Source organism: Mugil cephalus, chromosome 2 (assembly GCF_022458985.1).
Source record: "Mugil cephalus isolate CIBA_MC_2020 chromosome 2, CIBA_Mcephalus_1.1, whole genome shotgun sequence".
In the NCBI taxonomy this organism is placed as follows: Eukaryota; Metazoa; Chordata; class Actinopteri; order Mugiliformes; family Mugilidae; genus Mugil; species Mugil cephalus.
In genome coordinates, this window is record NC_061771.1 from 12,570,878 (window position 1) to 12,593,499 (window position 22,622).

The following is a 22,622-nucleotide window of genomic DNA, read 5'->3' on the forward strand; positions in this document are numbered from 1 at the left end:
ACAGAAGCTCTCCGACGCGGAAGATGTAATCTGAGAATTGGAAACTGTCAGTTAAGTATTTTCAAAACATTCAGAGTCGATACGACGTTTGAGCTTGTGGCTGTTTTAATATTACACAGTGTAGTACTTTTTACGGTGATGTTTTGATATTACATTGATCAGCCATAACATTGTGACCACTGACAGGTGAAGCGAATGACAGTAGCTGGGTTTACATGGAGACCTTTCTCTCATTCCGATTGGACGTTTCAGGTCACCTGTTTACATGTGATGTGATCTATTCTGATCTGATGTTCACATGTGCCACTACTTTTAATCAGAAAAGCCCGTTTCACAGATGCGCAGATCGATGAAAACATCCCATGACTCATATCCTCTAATCAGCACAGTAATTGCTACTGTTCTTACACTTTTATTCTTAAAGCAGCAGCTTGATTTGGAAAGTTTGTGGAGTCACATCGACTTTTGATATCGTGTTGTTTAGCCTTACAGTAGCCAGTCTTCAAGGTTTTCCTGCGGTTACGAATTTGTTCCGCACTTCAGTCTATCTCGGCTTCAGTGCATTTTTGATGGACCTTTTTAAACAGTTCAATATTTCTCATTTTTTTCTGCCATCTAAGTGTGCGATAATATCTAGACCGAACTGAGCCTGACTTCTTTCCGATTCACCGTTTACATGAGAAAAGAAATATCCTACCCCTGTGGGTCTGTTCATTCCGACTGAAGTGTTTATGTGGAGCATTTTCATTCGGTTTGGGCTTCTAAATCGATCGTAATCAGAATATATGGCTCCGTGTAAATCCAGCTACTGATTATCTGCTTATCATGGCTCCTGTAAGTGGGCGGGGTTTATGTGGCAGCAAGAGGATATTATGTCGTTAAAGTTGATGTTAGAAGCAGGAAGAATAAGACCAGATTGTGATCTGGTCCATACAACTGGGTCAGAGCATCTCCAAAATCACAGCATTTGTCTGGTTTTTCTCAGCATCTATAAAAAATGATCCAAGGGAGGAAAGGAGGTGAATTGGAGAGAAATCTGGTCCATGTGGTCACGTCCATTAAACAAGTAGCTGTAGCGCAAATAGCTGAAAAGGTTAATGCCGGTTGTGGTGCTAACGTCTTGGTGTCAGATACTACGGCACATCTTCAGTGATCTAGTGAATTCCACGCTTCAGTGGGTCGGGGTTGTTTGAGTGGCAAAAGGGGGAGAAACACAATATTAGGAAGATAATGGCAAGGCTGTAGATTTAGTTCTGGTCTTTGTGATGTGGTACTCTTTAAACATAAACTCTGGCACTTCTGTGGTTCTTTAGTAGCCTGGATAATGCCTGAACTTTCTGAGTCTCTCTGTTGGGAACTGATCATGCTCTGGCAAAAATCAAATAGTTTGGACGGGCTGTATGTGGAGTTGAGTTTCTTTAGAACAACATGACTCTGATGTGTTGAAGGTCTATCCAATGGCATGCAGAGGTGTTTTTTCTTTGTCTGTATCAGCTCAAACACCCATGATTAAACCTAAATAGTGTTACCAGACTCATACTGTGATTTTAGTTACACCAGGCTGCTATTAACAGTAAAACAATACACTTTTGTCTTTTTAAATGAATACTAATGTTCATTTACATTTGGCATTTTATCTTTGAAACTTTCTTTGTTTTTAAATTTCAATTTGAATGTCTATGTTATGTTACTACAATGACATTTTGTGGTTATTGTGGTACTTTGAGTTAATGCGCTGCCACCACCTGAACAAATCCATGGCGTTTTATGGCTTTTGGTAATTCAGACTGACCCTTTTCAAATATATTCTACTGTGTAGCTTTAAAAGCTGCCTTCCCTATTGGCCCATTCATTGCAGTCCATTCACTACAATAAATCTGATGAAGCAAGCAGTTGCAGTATGTTTATACTCTAATGTAAATGTGCCGTTTGTTTGGAAGACTAACTGGTAACAGGAGGGAAACACAGTGTGCCGCTGATGTGGAGTAAATGAGCACACCGTAGCCAGAAGAGAGTTTTTATGTAACAGAACAAAGCTTTCTTAACGCTGTTATTCTACTTGGCTGGAAAAACAACTTGAAACAAAGGCGAGCGCTGCTGAATCCAGAAGAGAGTCACTTCTACCACATGCCTCCCACACTTCACACACATGACCAGTCACAAACACACAGGCAGGAAAGCAATGGAGCACAAATGACTGCAGAATTCTGCACTCGTATTCATCGAAAAGTTGAAATCAGTTGAAATATGTAGCACGGTTCTGTCATTTAACACACTATTTAGAGTTTAACATGGGGCACATATTAGTCCTGCAACTAATCATAGAAACAAAGATCTGAGGTTTAATTAATTTTTAATTTTTTTTTTTTTTATCATTTTATGCTGCATTTTTATTGTTTTTGTAACACTCAGTACTGATTTTGTTGTACAGCTGTGCAATAATGTTTCATTTGATTTGAAACGATACAAACTCCAAAGTTATAACAATCAATACACGGATAACAGCTGCGTTATGATCTGCAAATGAAGCACGTGTTAAATAGATTTTGAGGTTTATGTCTTCTAATCCCAGTTAATTCAAATTCATTCATTCATTGATCCGTTGTGTCAAAGTGGTGCAGGCACAAAAAAAAAAAAAAAAAAAAAAACACTCTCACATTAACACACCTCACTAATAGGATGAACCACTGCTACTGTGGTTACACTTGAACCTAAGAACAGCGTGTGTGTGCTAATGCCTTTGAGTTCAATAATTCTTCTGAAATTTCAATTTTAAATGGAGCCGTATGTCATCTCATGGCATTAAATTCCATATTAAAACATTAATTATTCAAAAAAGCCTGAATGACGACCTGACGCTATTTTAAGCATAATTTCCTTTCGCATAAGCTTTAATGTGTTTCATTTATAGATCCTGTTAGTCTCCTCGCTTTATTTCCATATAGCCACATGCCTGCTGGTAAAGTTGTATTAATGACTTTACCAGCAGGTGCGCTATCTTTATCCCTTGTTCTGACGGGTTCCTCAGTTCTGCATGCTTGCAGTGCCCATGTGAGCCTGGCCCCAGCTGGGATGGGCGGATACTGAGCAGATTGGACACCAGCAGGCCTAGGGTGGAGGGTCCACAGTCAGGTAAGGTAACCAGAAGGAGGGCCTCTTTCATGGGCTGGAGTGGAGCCCAGACAATGCTTAGTTGGAAGAGGGCTGGGTCTTAAAATAGCGCAAACATATTTGTTTTAGCAGCCACAACCTGGATCACATTGATAGTTATATCATGGTTTTATATTAGCGAGGCTTCTTCAGCTTGTGGGTTCGTGTTAGCTTTGGTCGGTGCACTGTTGGTTTAAAAATGTTTTGTTGTTCACTTTAATTTTTACAACATTACGGGCAGTACTTTAACATTTAACCATTTAATATTTCCATCAGACCAGCGATACGTAGCTATTTTGTAGATACTCATGTGTGCTAATTAAAAATGACAACAAGTATGAAGTTTAACCCTGTAATAATAATGATTAGTATTTTAGCAATTTTATTGTCAACATATTGGTTTACTAATGTTAGCATTTAGCTCAAAACACCCCAGAACAACAGGGCAACTTAATGGCAATGGAAAGCAGTAAGTAACAGGAGGCTGTAACATCCAGTTTGATTGGTCAATTTGTTGGTCGATATCTTCTTCTCCAACTGAATTCTCAATGCTCAACTGTGATATGTTCAAGTGAAAGGATCCGGGTTTAATCCATTGTTGCACTATGGGGGGGCTACAGACTGTCTGGTCTAATTTATTAAACATCTGCTGAACGTTTAGTTTGCTTTGAACTAACTGACACCAAAGAAATATGTATCACAACTATCACAAAACACAAGCTGGACTTCCTTCATCCCTCATTCAAGTAGCTTCTTCACTTCTAAAAGACTCATGATGGCCTTAACACCTGTCCTCAAGCAATTCCCCCCTTCTGGATGACCAATTTTACTGATCAAGACTTTTTTTTTGACACAGATCACTCGATTGGTTGAGGAGTAGGTAAGATTTCAGTTGATCAAGATGTTATTTGCTCATCACTCATCACCTTACGTAAGTATGGCTAGATATACTGTTTTCCTTTGACTTTATTGAGGTTTGATGTTGTCACGCAGAAGCAGTTTAAGCAATCAATCAGCTAGATCCTACAAGAAAGAAGTTTCTTTGAACAGTTAAGATCCTTCTTTGTTGTGAAGCTGTTGCCACAGGAATCCATTTTAAACATTTTAATACATATTAACTTTTCTCTGTAGAGTAATACGTCTACTTTAGGTCCTATCTGAACCTCGTTGTTCCCCATGTTGCTCTTTTTTCTTTCTCTCCTGGACATGTTGCTTGTGAGGAGCAGCTCCATCACTGGCTGACATGCTTATTGATGGCTGCAGTACAATAACAGGAGACGGAGGACGACACAGACACTGTAACCGCTGTGTTTCACGTTTAAGTGAGCTAAGGTGCTTCGGCTTTTCATCATTCCACCGCACTACAGCCTGAGACACACAACGAGCCTTGAAGGACTGATGACTGGTGCCAAGCCATTCTTCCAATACACTTTGGTGTCCCCAAAGTGTGACCAGAAAGCAAAAAAAAAAAGAAATAACAAACAAACCCAAAAGCAGATGGTGACGAGGACACAGAAGCGGAAGGGCCGAGTGTACGTTATCTACAGCGGGAATGGGGTGGCAGTGAGGGGGAGGGAGAAAGAAGCAAGAGAGGTCAGATTCTCACATTGTTGGAGCGCAAAGAGACCCGACCTCCACAGCGAGCGCAGAATTTGGTCTGGCAGTAGGAGCAGAGGTGTCCGCAGCCGTCGGCAAACTTGGTCTTGCGGCAGATGCCGCAGGTGGGCGCGTCGTCCTTCTGCTGAGTCTGCTGGCGGCGCGTCTCGGCCCCGATGCGACGCACCTCCTGTTTGTAGCTCTCAAACTGCTGGTGCAGTGTTCTGAGGGGAGACAGAAGTTGAAGATATGAGCCCATTAGAGGAACATCGTGAATTCTTTTTGTACTTTGACAAACTTGAACTAGAAGAAGACATGGAGGAATATCTGAAAAAAGGGAATAGTTTTAAATCTTTTAGAGACAAAACGCCTCGTAATACATGTCCATGAGGAAAAAAAAAACATTTCAGTTAGCACAAAATATCTGGTAATTAGAGAACCACTTGAAAGGTCCCTGTCAAAAAATAAATAAATCATACACACAATTAAATGAAACTGCAGCTCAATTTTGCACTCTGTGGCTCACGGCCTTACCCTTCCGTTGGGTTGGAAATAAGTGTGAACTGCAAATCAGGCCGTGTGAAAAAAAAAACAAAACACGATGTTGTTTCAACAGAACTGTCAAAGGACTACTACATTAGCCTTGCATGGCTTGCATATATGGCAACCCTATGATGGCAACCCAGACAGGAACTTTAATTACCTCTCTGTGAGAGAGAGGCTGACAGGAAGGAGATGGCTTCATTCACAGACTGCAGCCAAATTGTGCACAAAGGCAAACTCCACTAAATACTCCAACAACACGCTGACTTTCCAGTTGTGTCTGTGTAAATTGATTGAAATTCACCATTCGCACTTCTGCGCACTTCAGATCACGAGCTCATTCTAAATCACACTGAAAAGACAGTTGGACATCAGGGAACAGTGCTCTTGCTCAGTAGTTGGGACTCTGAACCCAAACATATTCAATTTACACCAGTTACCTGGGTCTGTTGAAGGCAGACATGTCTTCCTCTGAGCACTGTTCAGCTGCTCGGTCAAAATATGATCCAAAACATAACACCTGATCGTTGGTCAGCAGCTTTTCCTGGTACAAATAATCAAACAGATAACGATGCTCCACCATGACCCATCCGAAGTCCAGGAACTGTGCCGCAGCAGTGTTGTTTCTGACTGTTTTAAAAAAAACAGTCTCTGTCTCTGTTTGTCTTTTTTTGAAAAGCAAGGCGTCCAAATAACACAGTTAGCAATTCTCCAAAAGCACACAGTCAAACAGAAACTTTCCAAGCTCTCTTCACCGTAGCCCTCATAGCTCTCTGTGGCTCATTGTGCTGCAGCAGCAGACTGCCTCCATGCACAGTTGGAACAGGGAGGTGACTGGCGCTTTGGGACACGTCTTGGCCAATCAGCTGGCACAGAGAATGGCTGGAAACGGGACAGCGACTTGGTGACGTAGAAAAATGCAATCGTGAGGAATGGCTCCACATAGATGTCAAGGTTACAGTTTGGATACAGGCTCTGTATTCAATATCAACAAGCCATTATGTCTTCTGGACTTCACATCAAAGCCTACGCGCCATCTATAATGCAGGGCCAGGGCACTTTAAAGTTCACTCATATAGGTTAACATAATAAAGATTATCACTCTGCCATAATAGCATGGTTTCATACCATTACATCCAACCTAGGCTCTTTATGCATGGCTGTGCCACTGCAATAAAGTATCCAATAGGATCACAGATATCAGCGTCTGCACTTTCAAGTATGTTTTCGGCAGCAGGCTCTGACTTAACTTTCATGACAATGATGATAAATGGACACAGGGCAAACCTTAACCGTAATTTCAGATGGATAAACAACATGACATCGCCACGGCAGTAACGTCATGAACGTGACCTCTGACCCCGAGAAGCTATCTATTTTGCCTATGGGAGTCCAGGAGCTGAGCCGAGTCCAGGCACCATGGGAGCAGCTGTCAGAAACAGAGGGTGCACCGCCGGTTGACATGGCAACGCGGTGGCGTCAAGCGCTAAGTGTCAGCGGGTGTCAGTGCACCAGCTGTTCCTGTTCTTAGAGCCACCGTTTCATCAGTCTTTTCTACCGCTTTTTGACAAATTCAGCAGACACGGTTAAAGCTGGACCTCGTATAAAAACACATCCCTGTTCTCAGCCTATATTGGGGGGGCATACTCATTTTGGGCTTGCAAGCTAGTTTTACAGTGGCCAAATGATCTACAGTACGTACACTGATCAGAAGTTAAGTACATCTTATCACAGTTCAATGTTCTGCTGGGAAACTTCTGGACCTGGGATTCAAGTCCAGGGATTCAGGACCAAACACCCCCAAACAATAGCAATGACACTCCCACAAAATCAATAATAATAATGCATTGGTTTCATATTGCACTTTTCCATTTAAAATGCTTTAAAGCGCTTACAATTGAATGCATTATCCATTCGCTCACACAGTCGCATCCTGGTGGTAGTAAACCACCTCAGTAGTCACAGCTGCCCTGAGGCAGGCTGACGCAAACGTGGCTGCCGATTTGTGCCTGCGGCCTCTCCGACCACCACCAAACATCACTCACAATCATACACCAGGGAGCATACACCTGGGGGCAAGGTGGGTTAAGTGTTTTGCCCAAGGCAATGGACAGACTAGGGATAGAGAGGAACCGAACCGCCAAACCTTTCGGTTACTGGACGATCGCTCTTGAGCTACTCCTGAGCTCCTGAGCCGCCCTCAGTTTAGGAACAACTCAAAAAACACGAACATGAAGCCAACTTCAAAACTGGGATGATCCTCTTAACCCACTGCACAAAAAGGCAAAAACATTCTCTGATGAGACACAACTATCACAAGGGAAACCTCACAATAAGAGGAAGTCAGGTCATAATATTCATAATTCATAATTTTGTTGAGCAGAACTTAAATCTTAAATGTATAGTGTTTTCCATTGTCATTTACACTCAACCAATAAAATAATACAGATTTTTACACTTGAAACTTATAACGTGAACGTGTTACCTTCATTATAAAAATAAAAATATAAAAGACACATATAGTATAAAAAATATACTCATATATTTGTGATTTGAAAGTAAGAGGCTTGGGGTGTTAGGGACAGTAACTATCCATGTCCCCTCAGTCAGTACACAACTTCCACCTTAATGCTTGTCTTTATGTGAAGCTTAACTCAGCTGGAGATTCATGACCACATGCATAAAAACACAACGCTCCGCGGTCACTCATGAGACACTGTGCAACACGTCCTCTCATGTGAGGACATGCACTTGCGTGTCAACAGTTACGTGCCTGAGCCTGCAGACTGCCCCCAGGGGTCAGCCACCAAGCCTGAGGGATCAGAAGTGGTGAAGGGATGCTAAGGTATTTTTGGGAAGTCTTCAGGTACACGTGCATTGGAAAGGTTCACAGTATGTGTTTCAGAAATGTGCAACCATGGCTACGTTCAGATGGTTATGGCATGAGAAATCAGCATCTACAAGTCACCCTGGTTAACAGCTTAGCCAGCTTACGGTGGTTTAACTTTTTTGTGCGAAATACATAGGGTCAATGAAAGGAAGAGGAAATCGTAATTTTACTCTGACATTTTATACAAGGAACTTAACATCCACTTCCACCATTACTGAAAACGTCAGCAAACACGTAACAAGTTGAAAACTTTCCTGCATGTCAGGAATACCACAAAAACGGGTCGTTCGTGTGGACTAGGGTGGCAGGGATGATACATGAATACATCATTTAGTGCAACATTCTTCCCTCATTATGCTGCTTCCCACTGGCAGGAATGCTGAAAATGAGAAATAAAGCCTCAACCCGATCGTCGTAAGAGTGGGAATGATTATTTTAATAGACAGCGAATAAAATGCACACTTGCATAGGCGTGTCAACAGAGAAGATCTGCAAGAAAAGATCTTTACGACCTCGAAACAACGAGACAGCAGCGTCAGCGTTTAGAATAATACAGTGAGTTTTGGTCTGATTGTTCGTTGGTGGTTTGAGCCTAGAGAACTAAACAAACAATCTAGAGCAGATGCTAATGGCTAGTATCTGAAATGGTGATCCATTATACAACTCATTACTGTAAAAAGTAACATTTGTGTGTTACTATCTCACAGCGTTGGGTTTGAAAGAAAATGATTCTCGGATGTATTTTTTTTATTTTTTAAAGATCCTATACCGACTCGTAAACTGTTTAAACAGACGACACTTCCTGTATCCTCTCATTAGAAACGATGCTGTAGTCTTGCAAGAGCGCTTTCGCGTGACTAGTCTCACGAGATCACGCCATGGGATTAGTCGGCGTGGGAGGTAGCTCCAAAACATGACAGGAGGAGCTAGACAAAAGCACATGCACCTGACATCAATGTTCTCAAAATTACTTCCATATGTAATGAAAACAGTTTTGAAACTGAAATATCTGGAACTGAATCGGAATCTAATCGTGCTCTCCTGTTCGGGATCAACTTGGTTGAACCAGCCCTAGTGTCAGCATGTGGCGCAGCAGACGGTCCCCTGGAGGGTTCGAGTGGTGTGAACAGACTGAGCTGTCTCCTCTCTCTAGGTCAGCGCCACAGCCCAGCAGGGACAGAGAGCCAGATGTGGGTTAGCCCAACTGTGGCCCTGTCAAAATAAGTGTGAGCACAGACACACACGCATGCAAATATAAACAATGACACAGACATGGACCCGCAGATGCACATGCACGGGTTTGCCTTTGCCTCCGGCCTTGTATACAGTATTCATCTCACCAAGTCCAAGGACTCCCCCTCACTCTCCTACGCTTTCTTCACTTTCTCCTGTGTTCTCTCCATCTCTCCCTCGTGTGTCTCCACTCTCTCACCAGTCATTGGTGTTGAGTTGTTAATTAGCACCACTATGAATACATTGCTGAAGGAAGCTGAAGTGTGTGTGTGTGCGTGCGCGAGTGCGTGTGTGTTTGAAGGTACTATTCCTGTCTCATCAGCTGATTCCCTGCGACGCTTCGCAGAAGACTCTTTCTCAACTGGAGGAGGCTCAGAAAGCCGCAAGAGGAGCAGTCGGAACGCAGAGAGCGGCGGGAGCATACTTATCACTTAACTGATTACTTTTGCTTCACCTGTCAAACGGTGACAAGTTTTCATGTAACAAGCCTCGGGTTTTTCCAAAGAACTACAAAGTTCCCTCTTGCACCAACAATCCCAGAGTTGATCATTTTAATGTCGACTTTTGCTTAAAACAACTGTAAAATCGTATGCGTTAGCAGCTTGGTTCCCAGAAACTGAATGTGCTCTATACACGCAGCCTTGTAATTGAATCGTGACATCGTATTAATGTGTGTGGCCTATAAATAGATTAAAATGTTTAACCGTCATTAATCCATAGTTAACAAGCTTTAATGCAAACTGGAAGAAATATTTCTATGGGATCTTTTTCTACTCTCATCAACATCTCAGTTGCTCAGAAAGCTAACTCACTTCACCCCGACAGTAAATGAAAATAACTGAGAATAATCTGACTTGCAATCATGTTTCTTTACCCATTTATTTGTCTCAGCCTGGTCTTCTTCTTTTGGGATTTTAACGATACATGGCGTGTTACTTCCCTCCACAGGGTAAAATTAGTTATTACAACTGCACTTCAGGTCCTTCTTCCTTAACAAAGTGTCACTGCATCTGTGACCTCGTCCGGATTTACCAAACTATGGTCGGGCTAAGGTCATAATAGCACACTAAAAAGGTAATAAACCCTTGATAGCACTGCTTTAGGGGTATTTATAGAATAAAAAAAAAAAAGAGATTTTCAAGGGTTATCAATTGAACATCTATAGGACTCTATAGGGTTTTCAAGCTCCTGCCACCGCCTGTGTCGGTGCTTGATAAGTGACTCATCCAAAAACGGTTACAGGCGTTGAGTGCGAGCGGGTGGGCGGGTGATGCCAAGTTAGTCACCTAGCAACCTGTGAGGACACCCACCTGTCCCTCAAAGAGGCCACACATTTAATTATGCATGACTTAAATCTGGTGAGCTCTAAAAGGTGTCATTATTTGAGAAATAAGCCATAGCACAGGTCTTCAGCAGGGGGTCCGCAACCCAATGTATTATTTAAATAGCTTAATATTAAATGCAAAATTATAATAATAATGTATGTTTATAAACTGCACTAGGCCGAGTTTAATATAGAACACATATAGTTGGTAGGTGGTCCTGAATCTCTCCATCACTTTGCGGGTCCTTGGTCTGAAAAACATTGAAGACCCCTGATCTATAGAGCCCAAATAATTTTTTTTATACCAGATTGCAAACATGAAAGTACTCTGCCTGATGTCATGCATACGTTTCCTGAATAGCAGGTTTGAAGCTCAGTGTGGCGTCTCTGGCCGTCTCAATCTTGGCAGGGCCTGACTCCAAAAATGGCGTAAGAGGTAAAGCGTGAGTGGCGCTGAGGGAGACAGCTGACAGCCGGTGAGAACACCCAGCATACTGCATACTGCTGTTGGCTAGGCTAGTTAGCTGGTGTCTTCTTGTTGGTTGCTAGTTGGTAGCTGACTGCTAGCCTGCTGGTCGGTTTTCTGTTGGACTGGGTTTCTGAATGTGTTTTACCTTGTTGGTTACCTTCACACAATGAAATGTAACAGCTTATCCTGTGCATTAATGAATGAATTATAGCACCTTGTCCTGAAATTACCAAACATATTATATTGTACCACTCCGACATGTGTTGAACTGCTAAGCTGGTTTAGTGACTAACAGACAGGAGGAAAAGAGTGCTCTGGAACAATAATTTCAACATTGCATTAGACACAACAAAAGGTGTTAAAGAGAAAAGGTGTGTGCTTTTGATGAAGCTCGAGACGATGGAAGACAGCAGATGCGTCGACACATGCTGTGAAGAGGCAGTAGAAGGAGGATGAGGGGATGGAGGTGGAGTGATCAGTAGATGGAAATGAAAGAGAGCAGACTGGGAGAGGAGACAGCTGGGTAAAAAAAAAGAAGACAGGAAGAAGAAGAAGAACAAGTGAGCAGTGTATAAAACACAGAGTCCCTGAAGTCTTCCCATCTTAGAAAGAGACGGATCGACAAACTGCCGTCTACAGGGAGGAGGACGAGGAGGTGGAAGGAGAACAAGCGAAAAAGGAAAGGATGTACAAAAGGAGCCAAGACGGAAACAAGCGTGGGCCAGAGACCAGCGGAGGAGAGAAGCCGATGCATCCGGAGCCGCTCTATAAATACCACTTGAGAAGAGGGGTGGATGATGGAAAGAGGATGGAGACAGAGCGATGGAAAGAGGATGGGGAGGAAGACGAGAAGGAGGAAAAGCACAGTCAGGCCCTCTCAGGAGAAGTCAGTTAGAAACACAACGGTTTTCTGGAAAATAAAAATATAGTTATGGGTACAAACCAAGCCCTAAAAAAAAGAAAAGAAAAAGATATCCAAAGTGCCAAGAATAAGAAGGAAATGAAGAAAGAAAAGAAAAGAGAAGAGCAACAGATGGGCTCTTAACCAAACGCAAACACCTTCTTTGTTTTCTTGTTTGCCTGGCATGATGTTCTCCATGACGACTTTTTCATATTTGTCTCACTCCATTGTCGAGAGGCTATAAAACGGTGCAAACGTCACAACGGCAGCAGAAATAAAGCACCCAGAAGCCCAGTGTGTGTGTCTGTAAACAGGGCAGCGATTTCTCAAACAATCTGGTCAATCCTCCCCTGATTCCCGGCTGTCGTTCTTTCCAGGATCCAGAGTTGGAGCCACGTCATGACGGCAACAATGATGAAGGTCAGACATTGGGTTCAATCTTTATTTATACAGTCCAATCGGACAAACAAGTGTGTATCCAAAAATCATATGACTACGGTCTGTTAACCCTAGTCGTGTGAGTTTCAGACGTGATACACCCACAGATGTTCCTTCCTTTTTTTTGGATGTATCCCCAAAACAATAACCACAAACTAGCTTCAATTTGCACATATGAGAGTTTGAAAAGTCTGAAAATAAGGCATGATGAGGACATGTGTTGACGAAATGCATTTATAGAGGATGAAAAGTGCATTCATTTGAACTTTCTTTTGCAGATATTCACCTCAACTTCCCTTAAACTTTCAGCACAGTACATATGGATGTGAAACGAGCCAGCGTATTGTCGGTTTATCCACGGTGTTCAAAGCCTGCAGTTAAAGAGAGCTGACACATGATCTTGGTTTAAGCAAAGATGTTTGTGGAATCTTTAACGTGTTGACTCGTCTGCAGTTACTTCTACACAGAAGTCAATCGGTGATGTTTGATGGCCCTGAATGGGAAGGAGCCCCTGTAGAGTCCCTGTCCTGAGACGACCCCCACAAGAGCTTCTTTTCTGTCGGGCGTCAAACCAAACCAAGAAAGGAAATAAAAAAAGCACTGGCCACTCTACATGCATGTGTAGTGAAGGATCACCGCTGGTCCTGTGTGTGTGGAGAGGCTAAATGAACAGACGTGATGCTGTCTTGGGCCTGTAGCGTCAGACTGGAGCAGCCCCTCCCACACATTTATATTGATAACTCTTTTATTGATGCTGTGAGTGTTTCAGCCATATTCATAGAGCCGAGTGTTTTTTTGGCATGGACTCCTCAGCGTTTGAGTGTCCATCACTCTTTCTCTCTTCAACTGGCGCATTTATATTTCCTGTCTTTTCCATTTATATCCCTCGAACTGTCTCTCTGTTTCCTTTTTGTCCTCTTTTCCTCTCACACCTCACAGGCTGTCGGATGTCTTCCACATGACTATACGTGTACACACACACATATATATATATAAACTTCACTTTGCTCTCATCGCCCTCTCTCTTAAAAACCGAGGCACACATAAAGAAGAAGTCACATGTAGCGTAGCCGGCCTCTGACCTCACACAGCCTGCTGGGTGATATATAAGCCATGAGTCTAGCTGGTGGAGCAGTTGTGTAGTAATCACTGGCGACCTCTAATCCCCCTCACTATATACCAGCAGCCGCTCCTCTCTTGTATATTACTCGCTTCAGAATTTGTGCTCACATCAAACTACAAATGAAAGCACAGTTTTGATTCAATCGTTCAGTCGTTACCATTCCCTGCATGCTGTAGCCTCGTACTTGAGGGCGGACTGTGCCTACCTCCACCTTAATGACTGCGTCACCATCATCTTTACATACAGTATCACGCAGCTGGATCACATAACATTAGAAGGACCATTTGATTTCTCCAATTTGATACTTGATACGGTACATTTGTGTATATAAACAGATAAATTTACTACTTCAACAGCTTTCAGCCAAACGTTGGTCTGGAGTCTCTATGTTGGGAACTGATTATGCTCCAGAAAAGATTTATGTGGTGATGGACAGAAAAGTAACAGCAACGTATAGTGCTCATACGCGTCATCTGAGCACGGTGGAGGAGGCCACGACATCTGTTGCAAAAGATCTTGACACTAAAATAACTCCATGAAATTTTGAAAATGGCTAAATCATTTGTCAGGAATGCCTTAGTTGCTTAATTTCACTACTTTGTTGATCTGGTTGTAATTAATGAAATTCAAGACATTGCTTTCCTTTGTTTTCCATAATAATCCCTTATTTTTCAGTACAGGACTATGTAAAATAATATGAGGTATACATATAAGTAGGTGATAAAAATATAAGAAAAGAGAATCTATGGAGCCCTTAATCTGTTTTAGGGATTTGTTACAGATCAACACCTAAAAGGTATAAAAACCTTAAGTACATTTAAACACAATTATAACCGAATTTCTTTACCACTAAATTGTTCTGATTGGTTGTACGACCATCCAGTTATATACAGAGAAGTAAAAAATGACATGTTACCAGGCTCATATTCTGATAAGAACTGAGTCTGACTACACCAGTCTGACTACATTAGGAATTTTGAGAGGATCACGAGCGCAAAGAAAAAAGGAATGACATCAAGACAAATGAGTTTCTCATGGGAGGAGCTTTTTGAGTGTAATGGAGCCAAAGAATATTTGGTGGAAACATCCTGAAACCCGCATTACATTTTTAAAGAAGTTGGCTGCATTAGTGAAATAATGTAATGTTATGTTAAGGTACTCACTTTAGACGCAACCTGTCTGTGTTTTGCTTCTGGCTGTTTAATCGGTTTCTTCTTGTGTCTTTTGCCTGCGTGCTCCTCCCCACATTGCTTTCACCTGTGTCTCGTCATTCCATCGACCCGTGTGTGTATGTGTGTGTGTGTGTGTGTAACCCTGCCTTTCCCTCTGTCTATGTCAAGTCATCTGTGAAGTTCTGCCGTTGATGTTTCCTCTCCTCCTGCCTCCCTTTGTCCCCTGTGTCCTGTGTTCAACACTCTACAGAATAATTTGACATATGTCTATTTCCTCTACAAAACATTTGGAGTGATTTTTTTACCAGACAAAAAATGAGCAACGCAACCTTGAAATATGGATCTTAAATGTAGTTTTGACACTGAAAAGGAAAGAATGAAACGTAAGTGGCACAGAAGAAGAATCATCTGGCTAATGACATGATATGGGCTGGAAGCCAAACGACGTCCACAGTCTCCTGCAAAGATCTTCCACAGGCAAATCAAATAATTTGGGAGGACTATATGTGCTCATGGACAGACAAGTAACCGTGATGTGCTCATATACATTATCTGAGCAACATGGAGTTGAATTTGACAAAATGGCTCAGATTTTTTGGAGGACTATCCAATTGTGTGTACATTTTTTTCTTCTATCAGCTGAAAATCTGACATATGGCAACATTAGGCTGGACCACAGACTGTATATAAATATGGACAATGTGTCCCCACTCTCTTGCATTAGCCTAGCTGACACTATCCTTCTGGGGATACAGGTGGTGCCATCTTAGGCCTTCGGAGCCAGAGTCTGATGATCCATCGATGATCCAACCAAACTTCCTCCAGAATCAGTCTGGTTTCCATTTAATTAATACTGAGCTCTACCTTCACCAGCTGCAAAGAAATGTTGGATTGTACACTGTACTTATTTTTCTAATTTTTTTTTTACAACTCTCACAGCCCTACAGGACTGCTGTACGGACCACTATGACACATCCTGCTTCTATAGCGTCAAATAACTAACTAAAATGAAACCAAAAAGCTGCATCAATGTTACAGTAACTACCTGAAATGACAGAAACCATCCAAAACCACCATGAAAAAAAATGTTAGACATGTATTTTAGTATTTAGGTCAGCCCAAGTCCCATCCACTACCATGAAGGATGGGGAGCTTATGACCTATAGACTCTTTATAAACAATCTGATGTTTGATGAAGCAAAAGAAAAGTTAGCACATGAGACAAGAGACTGTTTTGGCACAAATGGACGAGGGAAACACATATTTTAGAGTATATACGTATGTAGGGGTCGGTGAATCCCATCAGTCAGAGTCAACTTTTTAAAATAACACTCACGGTCTCGGGGTCTTAAGACACTCACACCCCGAGACCGTGAGTGTTATTTTAAAAAGTTGACTCTGACTGATGGGATTCACCGACCCCTACACTTCCACTCACTGGATGGACAATTTGACCAAACGAGGACACAGAGGGGACGAAGTGTGGTCTGTCTTTATCAAGTGAAGCCTCTCCAACAAAGATATTACAAGAAGTAAGTGGAACCACTGTGGACGGTAATATAGTAAATGCAACTTCTGCTTGGACACCCCTGAAACACGAAGCTAACGTTATGTTAGCTCATGGTTAGCATTAACATGTAACAAGAATCCCCTAAGTAAGGATTAATTTAACGTAATTTCAGTCACAATTCATTGTAATCCATGATGTTATCCAGGCTGAAACTGATGATGCATTACATATTAATCTGACCTGATATGAAGTGTGCCGGTTGTTGACTGTCTCACTCCAGTCCTTTCTTTTCATTACCAAAGCCAAACCAAAGTTGTTTATGTCTGACAGTGTCTGGTATGTTATAAAACATTAAGTTAGTGTTTTGCCTTAGCAAGGCAACATTTTCATGGTTAAAAGTGACAGTGTTAGCGCCATGAAGGTGTCTATACTGCAGGCAGTCACCAGGGGGAGCTCTACTTGCTTTAGATTCACTTTTAAGGAACAAACTGAGTTGAGTAAAAACTGGAACAATTTGATGGCACCTTTTAAACCCAATGACTTTGTCCATCATACATCCGATGTTTAAGATACTGTTTTTTTGCTTCACTTGTTCACACCACATTATGACCTTAGATGTTTACATGACTACAGGCTAAAATAATGAATGAATAAATAAATCAAATCAAATAATGAGTGAGAGGCTGCGGCTGTTCTTGTCTCTGCAAGATGCTCATCAACCGGGGAAACAGAAATTGCACAAAGCTGCAGTTACTCCAGTCACAGGTGTGTCCCCGTTGTTTAGTTTGTTATTTAAGTAGGCGTAAAGAGATGCTTTTTGTGCACTGGCTGATCTCATACAGCTTTGTGCGTGGCCGTCCATGATACGATCCCATCACTTCCTCTCTGACCACACACACACACACACACACTGAGATGGAGGGAGAGAGATGTAGAGAGCCTGGTCAGCCCGAGCAGAATGCATTCTCATTAATCTTTAATGTTGGGGAGGTCTGGGAGCACTAAAGAGGCTCCTCACTCAGGTCTCTCCCTCTCAACACACTCACTCAAGAGTCCCGCCCAGCCAGCATCTCTTCCTCTTTGAGCGTGAAACGACATATCTGCTCCTCTGTCACACTTTGTTCCCTCTGTCACCGTGAATGTAGCTAATGATCAACCAGATCTCAAGTCAGTGCAGCTGTATCAACACACCAAACACAAGGCTGTTTCCCAAGCTACACAAGATAGCCCTGGTCCTGTTTACCAGAGAGAAACAGAGAGGAGTTTTGAAGTGAATAAGATGTGTATATATACTGATTCTGTGATAATCCCACCCCCCTTTCTAGAAATGGTTCCCATCAGAAGATGGAACTTCGTTTTAAATGCTGAATTAATGAGGCCTGGCTTTATGAGAGGAAGGACAATGAGCTATTCTCACCAGTCAACTTCTTCAGCACTAAACTGGAACCATCACCAAGCAGACGTCTGTCAGTTGCGAGACACTTTTATGTTATAGTATCTCTATTTTAACACTTAATATTAACGTTAAAATAGAAATAGAACAGTGATTAACGACTTTACTTGTCGGACCAACATCCGCACAAAAGGAGGAAGTTAAAGAGGTCATAGTAGGGGAGGTTTAGAAACCACCCAGAATCACAGGAATATGCACCGTCAAGCCAAAACATTATGACAATACAAGTAAATATCATTGACCATCTTGTGATAATACAATGTTCTAATGGGAAACTTTTGGACCTTGCATTCGTGTTGATATTACTTGACACCTAATTAACCTAGACCCACCTAGACCAGATCAGACACCCCCACCCCATAGCAATGACACGCCTTGATGGCAGCAGCCATCCCCAGCAGGATGCAGCCTGACACACACACACACACACACACACACACACACACACACACACAGACACAGACACACACAGACACACACAGAGACACAGACACACACAGACACACACAGAAACAGCTTAGGAACAACTAAAAAAAAAAAAACATGAAAAACAGCACAAAGTGTTGACCTGGCCTCCAAATTCACTAGATCCCAAATCCGTCCCCTCAACCCATAGGACCCAAAGGCCCCCACTTACAACAGGTGCATGTTTATTTTCTAATGAGGCAAAACAATAAGCCTAGACAAGCTCATATTTAACACACTGAAAGAAATAATTTTAAAAGTCTATGGCTTGCGTGACACATAATATTAGCATTAAATCTCAAGCTTAATCCAAACCAGATCAATTTTTGGATTTGATTACAGGGAGCACTTCAAAAGATACAGAGGAAAGAAAAAAATACATCTCTACACACACTTTAGATAGTCCTACACTCGATGAATTCTTGACAAATACCTTGATTGCTTTTAATTGTTTGTCCTTTAAAGTTATTTAGCTGCCAATATCTTTTACGACAAATACGATAGCGAACCATAAACAACTAACTTCTTAAATAGAGGCCATTTTGTTGTTAACAAATCCAACCCCACAGCGCCCAGATGTCACGTACGACTACATCACTGTTACTCTTCTCTCTACGACCAAACAGAGCTGGCCCATACCATTCGATTGGCTTGGCAGACATTTGCCGGAGCATAATCGGTTCCAAATGGATAAAACGATAAATGGTAGGCATGAAGGCTGGTCTGACTCTCAGGCTACACAGCAGAAGTACTCCACAGTATGTGGAGAAGGCTGCCCACTGACTGAATATGAATCCGTTCTGCAACACAAAATGACCACAGCATTACAGTATGATTAATACAAATAAAATCATCCATAATTAATTAAATTCATATTTAATTCAGTCTGCCTTTCTGGCACACATTTAGTGCACTCATGCGTGCAGAGTTATAATAACGTATTGAGCAAAAAGTAGTGAGTTTAGTTTTTTTTCTTCGATTTTGTTTAACTGTGAAAAACCTGGAGGAACAAACAAAGCTGCTCTTTCAGACACAAACACAGGCACAAATCATGTTCCTGCAACTAACACACACACACACACACACACACACACACACACATACACACACACCAACTCCTATTCCTCCAGGTGTTGCAGACACACCCGACTGCTTTGGAGTTCTTTTAATTAAGAGCAAACTCGTACACATATGAAGCGCATGGATTCACACTGTCTCCAGCTGTCTGGAAAACGAGTCGAGGCTGGCTACAAAGCAACAGGACACACTGTACAGGAACACAGTCCATCAAACAGCGTCCTTTCCTCCTGCAAGCCTCAGCCAGCTGAAGAGACAGCCACGCCGTCCGCGTCTGTGGTGGAATTAGCGCTTCACTTGTCATGAAGACTGCAGTTATCAGGCCACAGCTGCGGGCGCTGTGCATGTGGAGGTGGGGGTATTTTGAGTATATGGGAGCATTTATTTGTATAAAATGTTTTCCCAATACGCATAAAAGTACCTCGGGCTTGCTCTGCACACCGTATAAATGCGTACAAAGCAAAAAGCAGCACACACTGCAATTAGTCCAAATCAACTCTGAGCCAAAACCGAAACAGGTTAACAACAGAAAAACAGTTCAACGGAGCATCAACAGCAGCCGCTGAACTGAATACTTAAATATTTCACGAACCGCTTCCAAGTGCGTGCTATTTTCAGACATGATCCATAATTCAACATTAGCATTTTTCTCCCAGAAACCTGGAAACTCTTATGTGTGCTTTGAAAATGTTTCTCTTCATTTCATCTGATCTGAAACTTCTTTTCGTGTTTTTTTTTTTTTTTTTTTACCCCAGACCCTGAAAACAGCAGCCGTTCATATTCTCAAGTCGTTCCACAACTTGAGAATAAGAACGGCTGCTGTTTTCAGCACAAACGTCTGAGAAGTTGACGGATTTATTAGAACAATCATGAGGCTGATCTCCAATCTCAAACTTGCACACGCTACAGGGTATTATTTACAGTAGATTATTGTGCCCGATCAAGGAGCACTGACTCAAAGTCGAAGTTTATTTTTGATTAACTGTACAGGACACGCAGAGGATTGAACTTTGACAAAATAAAAAATATATGGAAGAAAAATAACAATCAAAGTAAATATTACGAGTATATACAAAATAATGGACATGGTGTATGGTGTGTTCAGAGTCCACTATTTTGTCTGTTGTAAATGTTATTGACAGCAATTAAGACATTTGCCGAGAATGCCTCGTATGTCACATACAATGCTGATCTGTATGTGAATGACACACACCACATGAAGTGGTAACAGACTCATATTCTGATACCAATTGAGTCTGAATACAGCAGGCTAACAACATGCTGCAAATCTTCCCGATACACACTCCAATCCTGTAGGAGGCGGTAAAAAAGAATAAAAATAATAATAAAGAAAAAGGAGGCGCTTCCACCTGGTGTAAACCTCTGATAATCCGCTCAATAGGAAAATCTAATCTCCTAATAACCACGTAAACGCTTGATCTGGTGGCTTCTCTCTGGTTGGAATAAATCCATTCATCCTGAACACGTTCCACGTGAGGGTAAACGTCAGGTGATGAGTTTCCAGGAGGGACGGAAGCATGGGGGTAGCCAAGCAACCGGTAAACAAAGCAGAAATCAATGACAACAGCAACGTTAATATGGAAATATGGAAACATCTTGGTCATCTTCTTCAACTGAAGGATCACTATTGAAGTTGGGGGGAAACCTTGTTTTTCTTCTATTATATTTCCATCAGATTTGATGCTCCATGGCAGCAGAGCCACTTTATAGCGATTGATGTAAATGTCCGATCCGATCATTTCATTTGGCATCAGTTAAGTGGAAGTCTATGATCACAATGACTGATCAAGTCTAGGTACATGTACTTATAAACATGGCCAGAAATAACTCGCTGGGAGGCAACAGCTCTCACTTCACACCCAGTCATTCGATCCACTGTTAGTATGTAAATATTGATTAGTGCAGCATTGAGTAAAAAGAAAGAAAAATAAGTCAAATCCAGGAGCAACACATTAGAACAGCAGTGAAGCTATGTCCCCTGAAACATCTCGGCCTCCTCCTGACCTTGTCTCCCAACTACATTTGACCTCTTGGACAACAGCAGCCATATCAGACAGCGGACAGCGAGGAGGGCTTCACTGCCCCCTCGATGCACCCTGCAGCCTGCAGCCCTGGTAAAGAGAGATTAGCAGCGTGTGTGTGTGTGTGTGTGTGTGTGTGGGACCCCTTACAGAAGCTCTTCCCTTTCTTACAGTCTCCCCCTTTTCTTTCTCTCTCTCTCTCTCTCTCTCCCTCCACCGCTCTAATCCGTAAAAACCTCTAAATCCTCCCTCCTCTCCCTCCGTCTGTGCCCCAAGTCCTGATTTCTTCTTCTGTCCATCTGGTGCAAGAAACAATCTGCGCCGGGTAATTCAGCTGCACTCAGAAAAGAGTCAAAGAAGACATAAAAGTTACTAAAGAACAAAGCCGTGGTGAGAAACCAGTGGATTGAGTGAGTACTACTACTAGCAGTGCTTACTAGTCCCATTAACTTCCTCTGCCACTCTAACCCTCGGCCCCGCGTGCATCCAAACCCCCGGTCGGAAACGTCTACAGTCTCTCTGCTGAGCGCATAAATATTTTAAGTTATTTCTATATTTACGTTTGGAAACCTCAAAAGCTCCAATGGGAGTTCGGGAACTTAAAGCAGCGTTCTCTGAAAAGATTTCCTGTTGTGATTAAGGGATTTTTTTTTTTTTTTTAATTTTACTGTATCAGAGATGTCAGCCACTGCTGTGTTCAGCCTTTCACTCACTGCCCACAGCATGACAGCTCCGCTCCACTAACATCCTCTGGATTAGGACGTCAATGGAGGTTTAGCGAGTCGATGGAAGGAGTCTCTGAAGTCTGTAGTGTATTAGACGAGGACAAGGCGTCCATTGGCGCTCTGAATCAGAGGAGGAAAGCCCAGGTGCTGACTTCCCACCACCTTTTAGCTCAGAAGCAGGTGTTCTGACTCAGCTGATTGGGACACTTTGGGTTCTTTCATGCTGGAGGTTAAAGTCAGGACTGATAGCAGCATGACCTTATCACTGCCGGCTGCTCAGGTCTCAGGCAGCGCTGCAATCTGATTGGACAGCGCAGAGCAGGTATCTCTGCTCTGCGCTGAGATCATAGCGTACATCTTAGCGTACAATAGGTACTGAATGTTGTTTTTTTTGGACGTGAATTGCTGCTGCTCATGGAACCTGTCGTTTGCTGTTCATCCTTCTTATAGACAGTGTTTGCTTTCAAGAGATTCTAACATTGAGATTTACAGCATACATTTTTGGTAGTTA

The 22,622-nt window shown here is 42.3% G+C and overlaps 1 protein-coding gene across 30 annotated transcripts in view; it reads right to left on the reverse strand.

The window, feature by feature from the left end:
* Positions 1-22,622, reverse strand: part of rims1b (regulating synaptic membrane exocytosis 1b) — a 68,162-nt gene that overhangs the window by 42,220 nt on the left and 3,320 nt on the right. For 29 of the 30 annotated variants that reach the window (XM_047579385.1, XM_047579382.1, XM_047579412.1 and 26 more), the window contains exon 2: positions 4,757-4,970. In XM_047579385.1, coding sequence (XP_047435341.1) covers positions 4,757-4,970 — 214 coding nt within the window. Of the gene's footprint in view, positions 1-4,756; positions 4,971-5,729; positions 6,049-22,622 lie in introns of those variants that run through there. The other variant, XM_047579384.1, reaches the window with a different exon arrangement.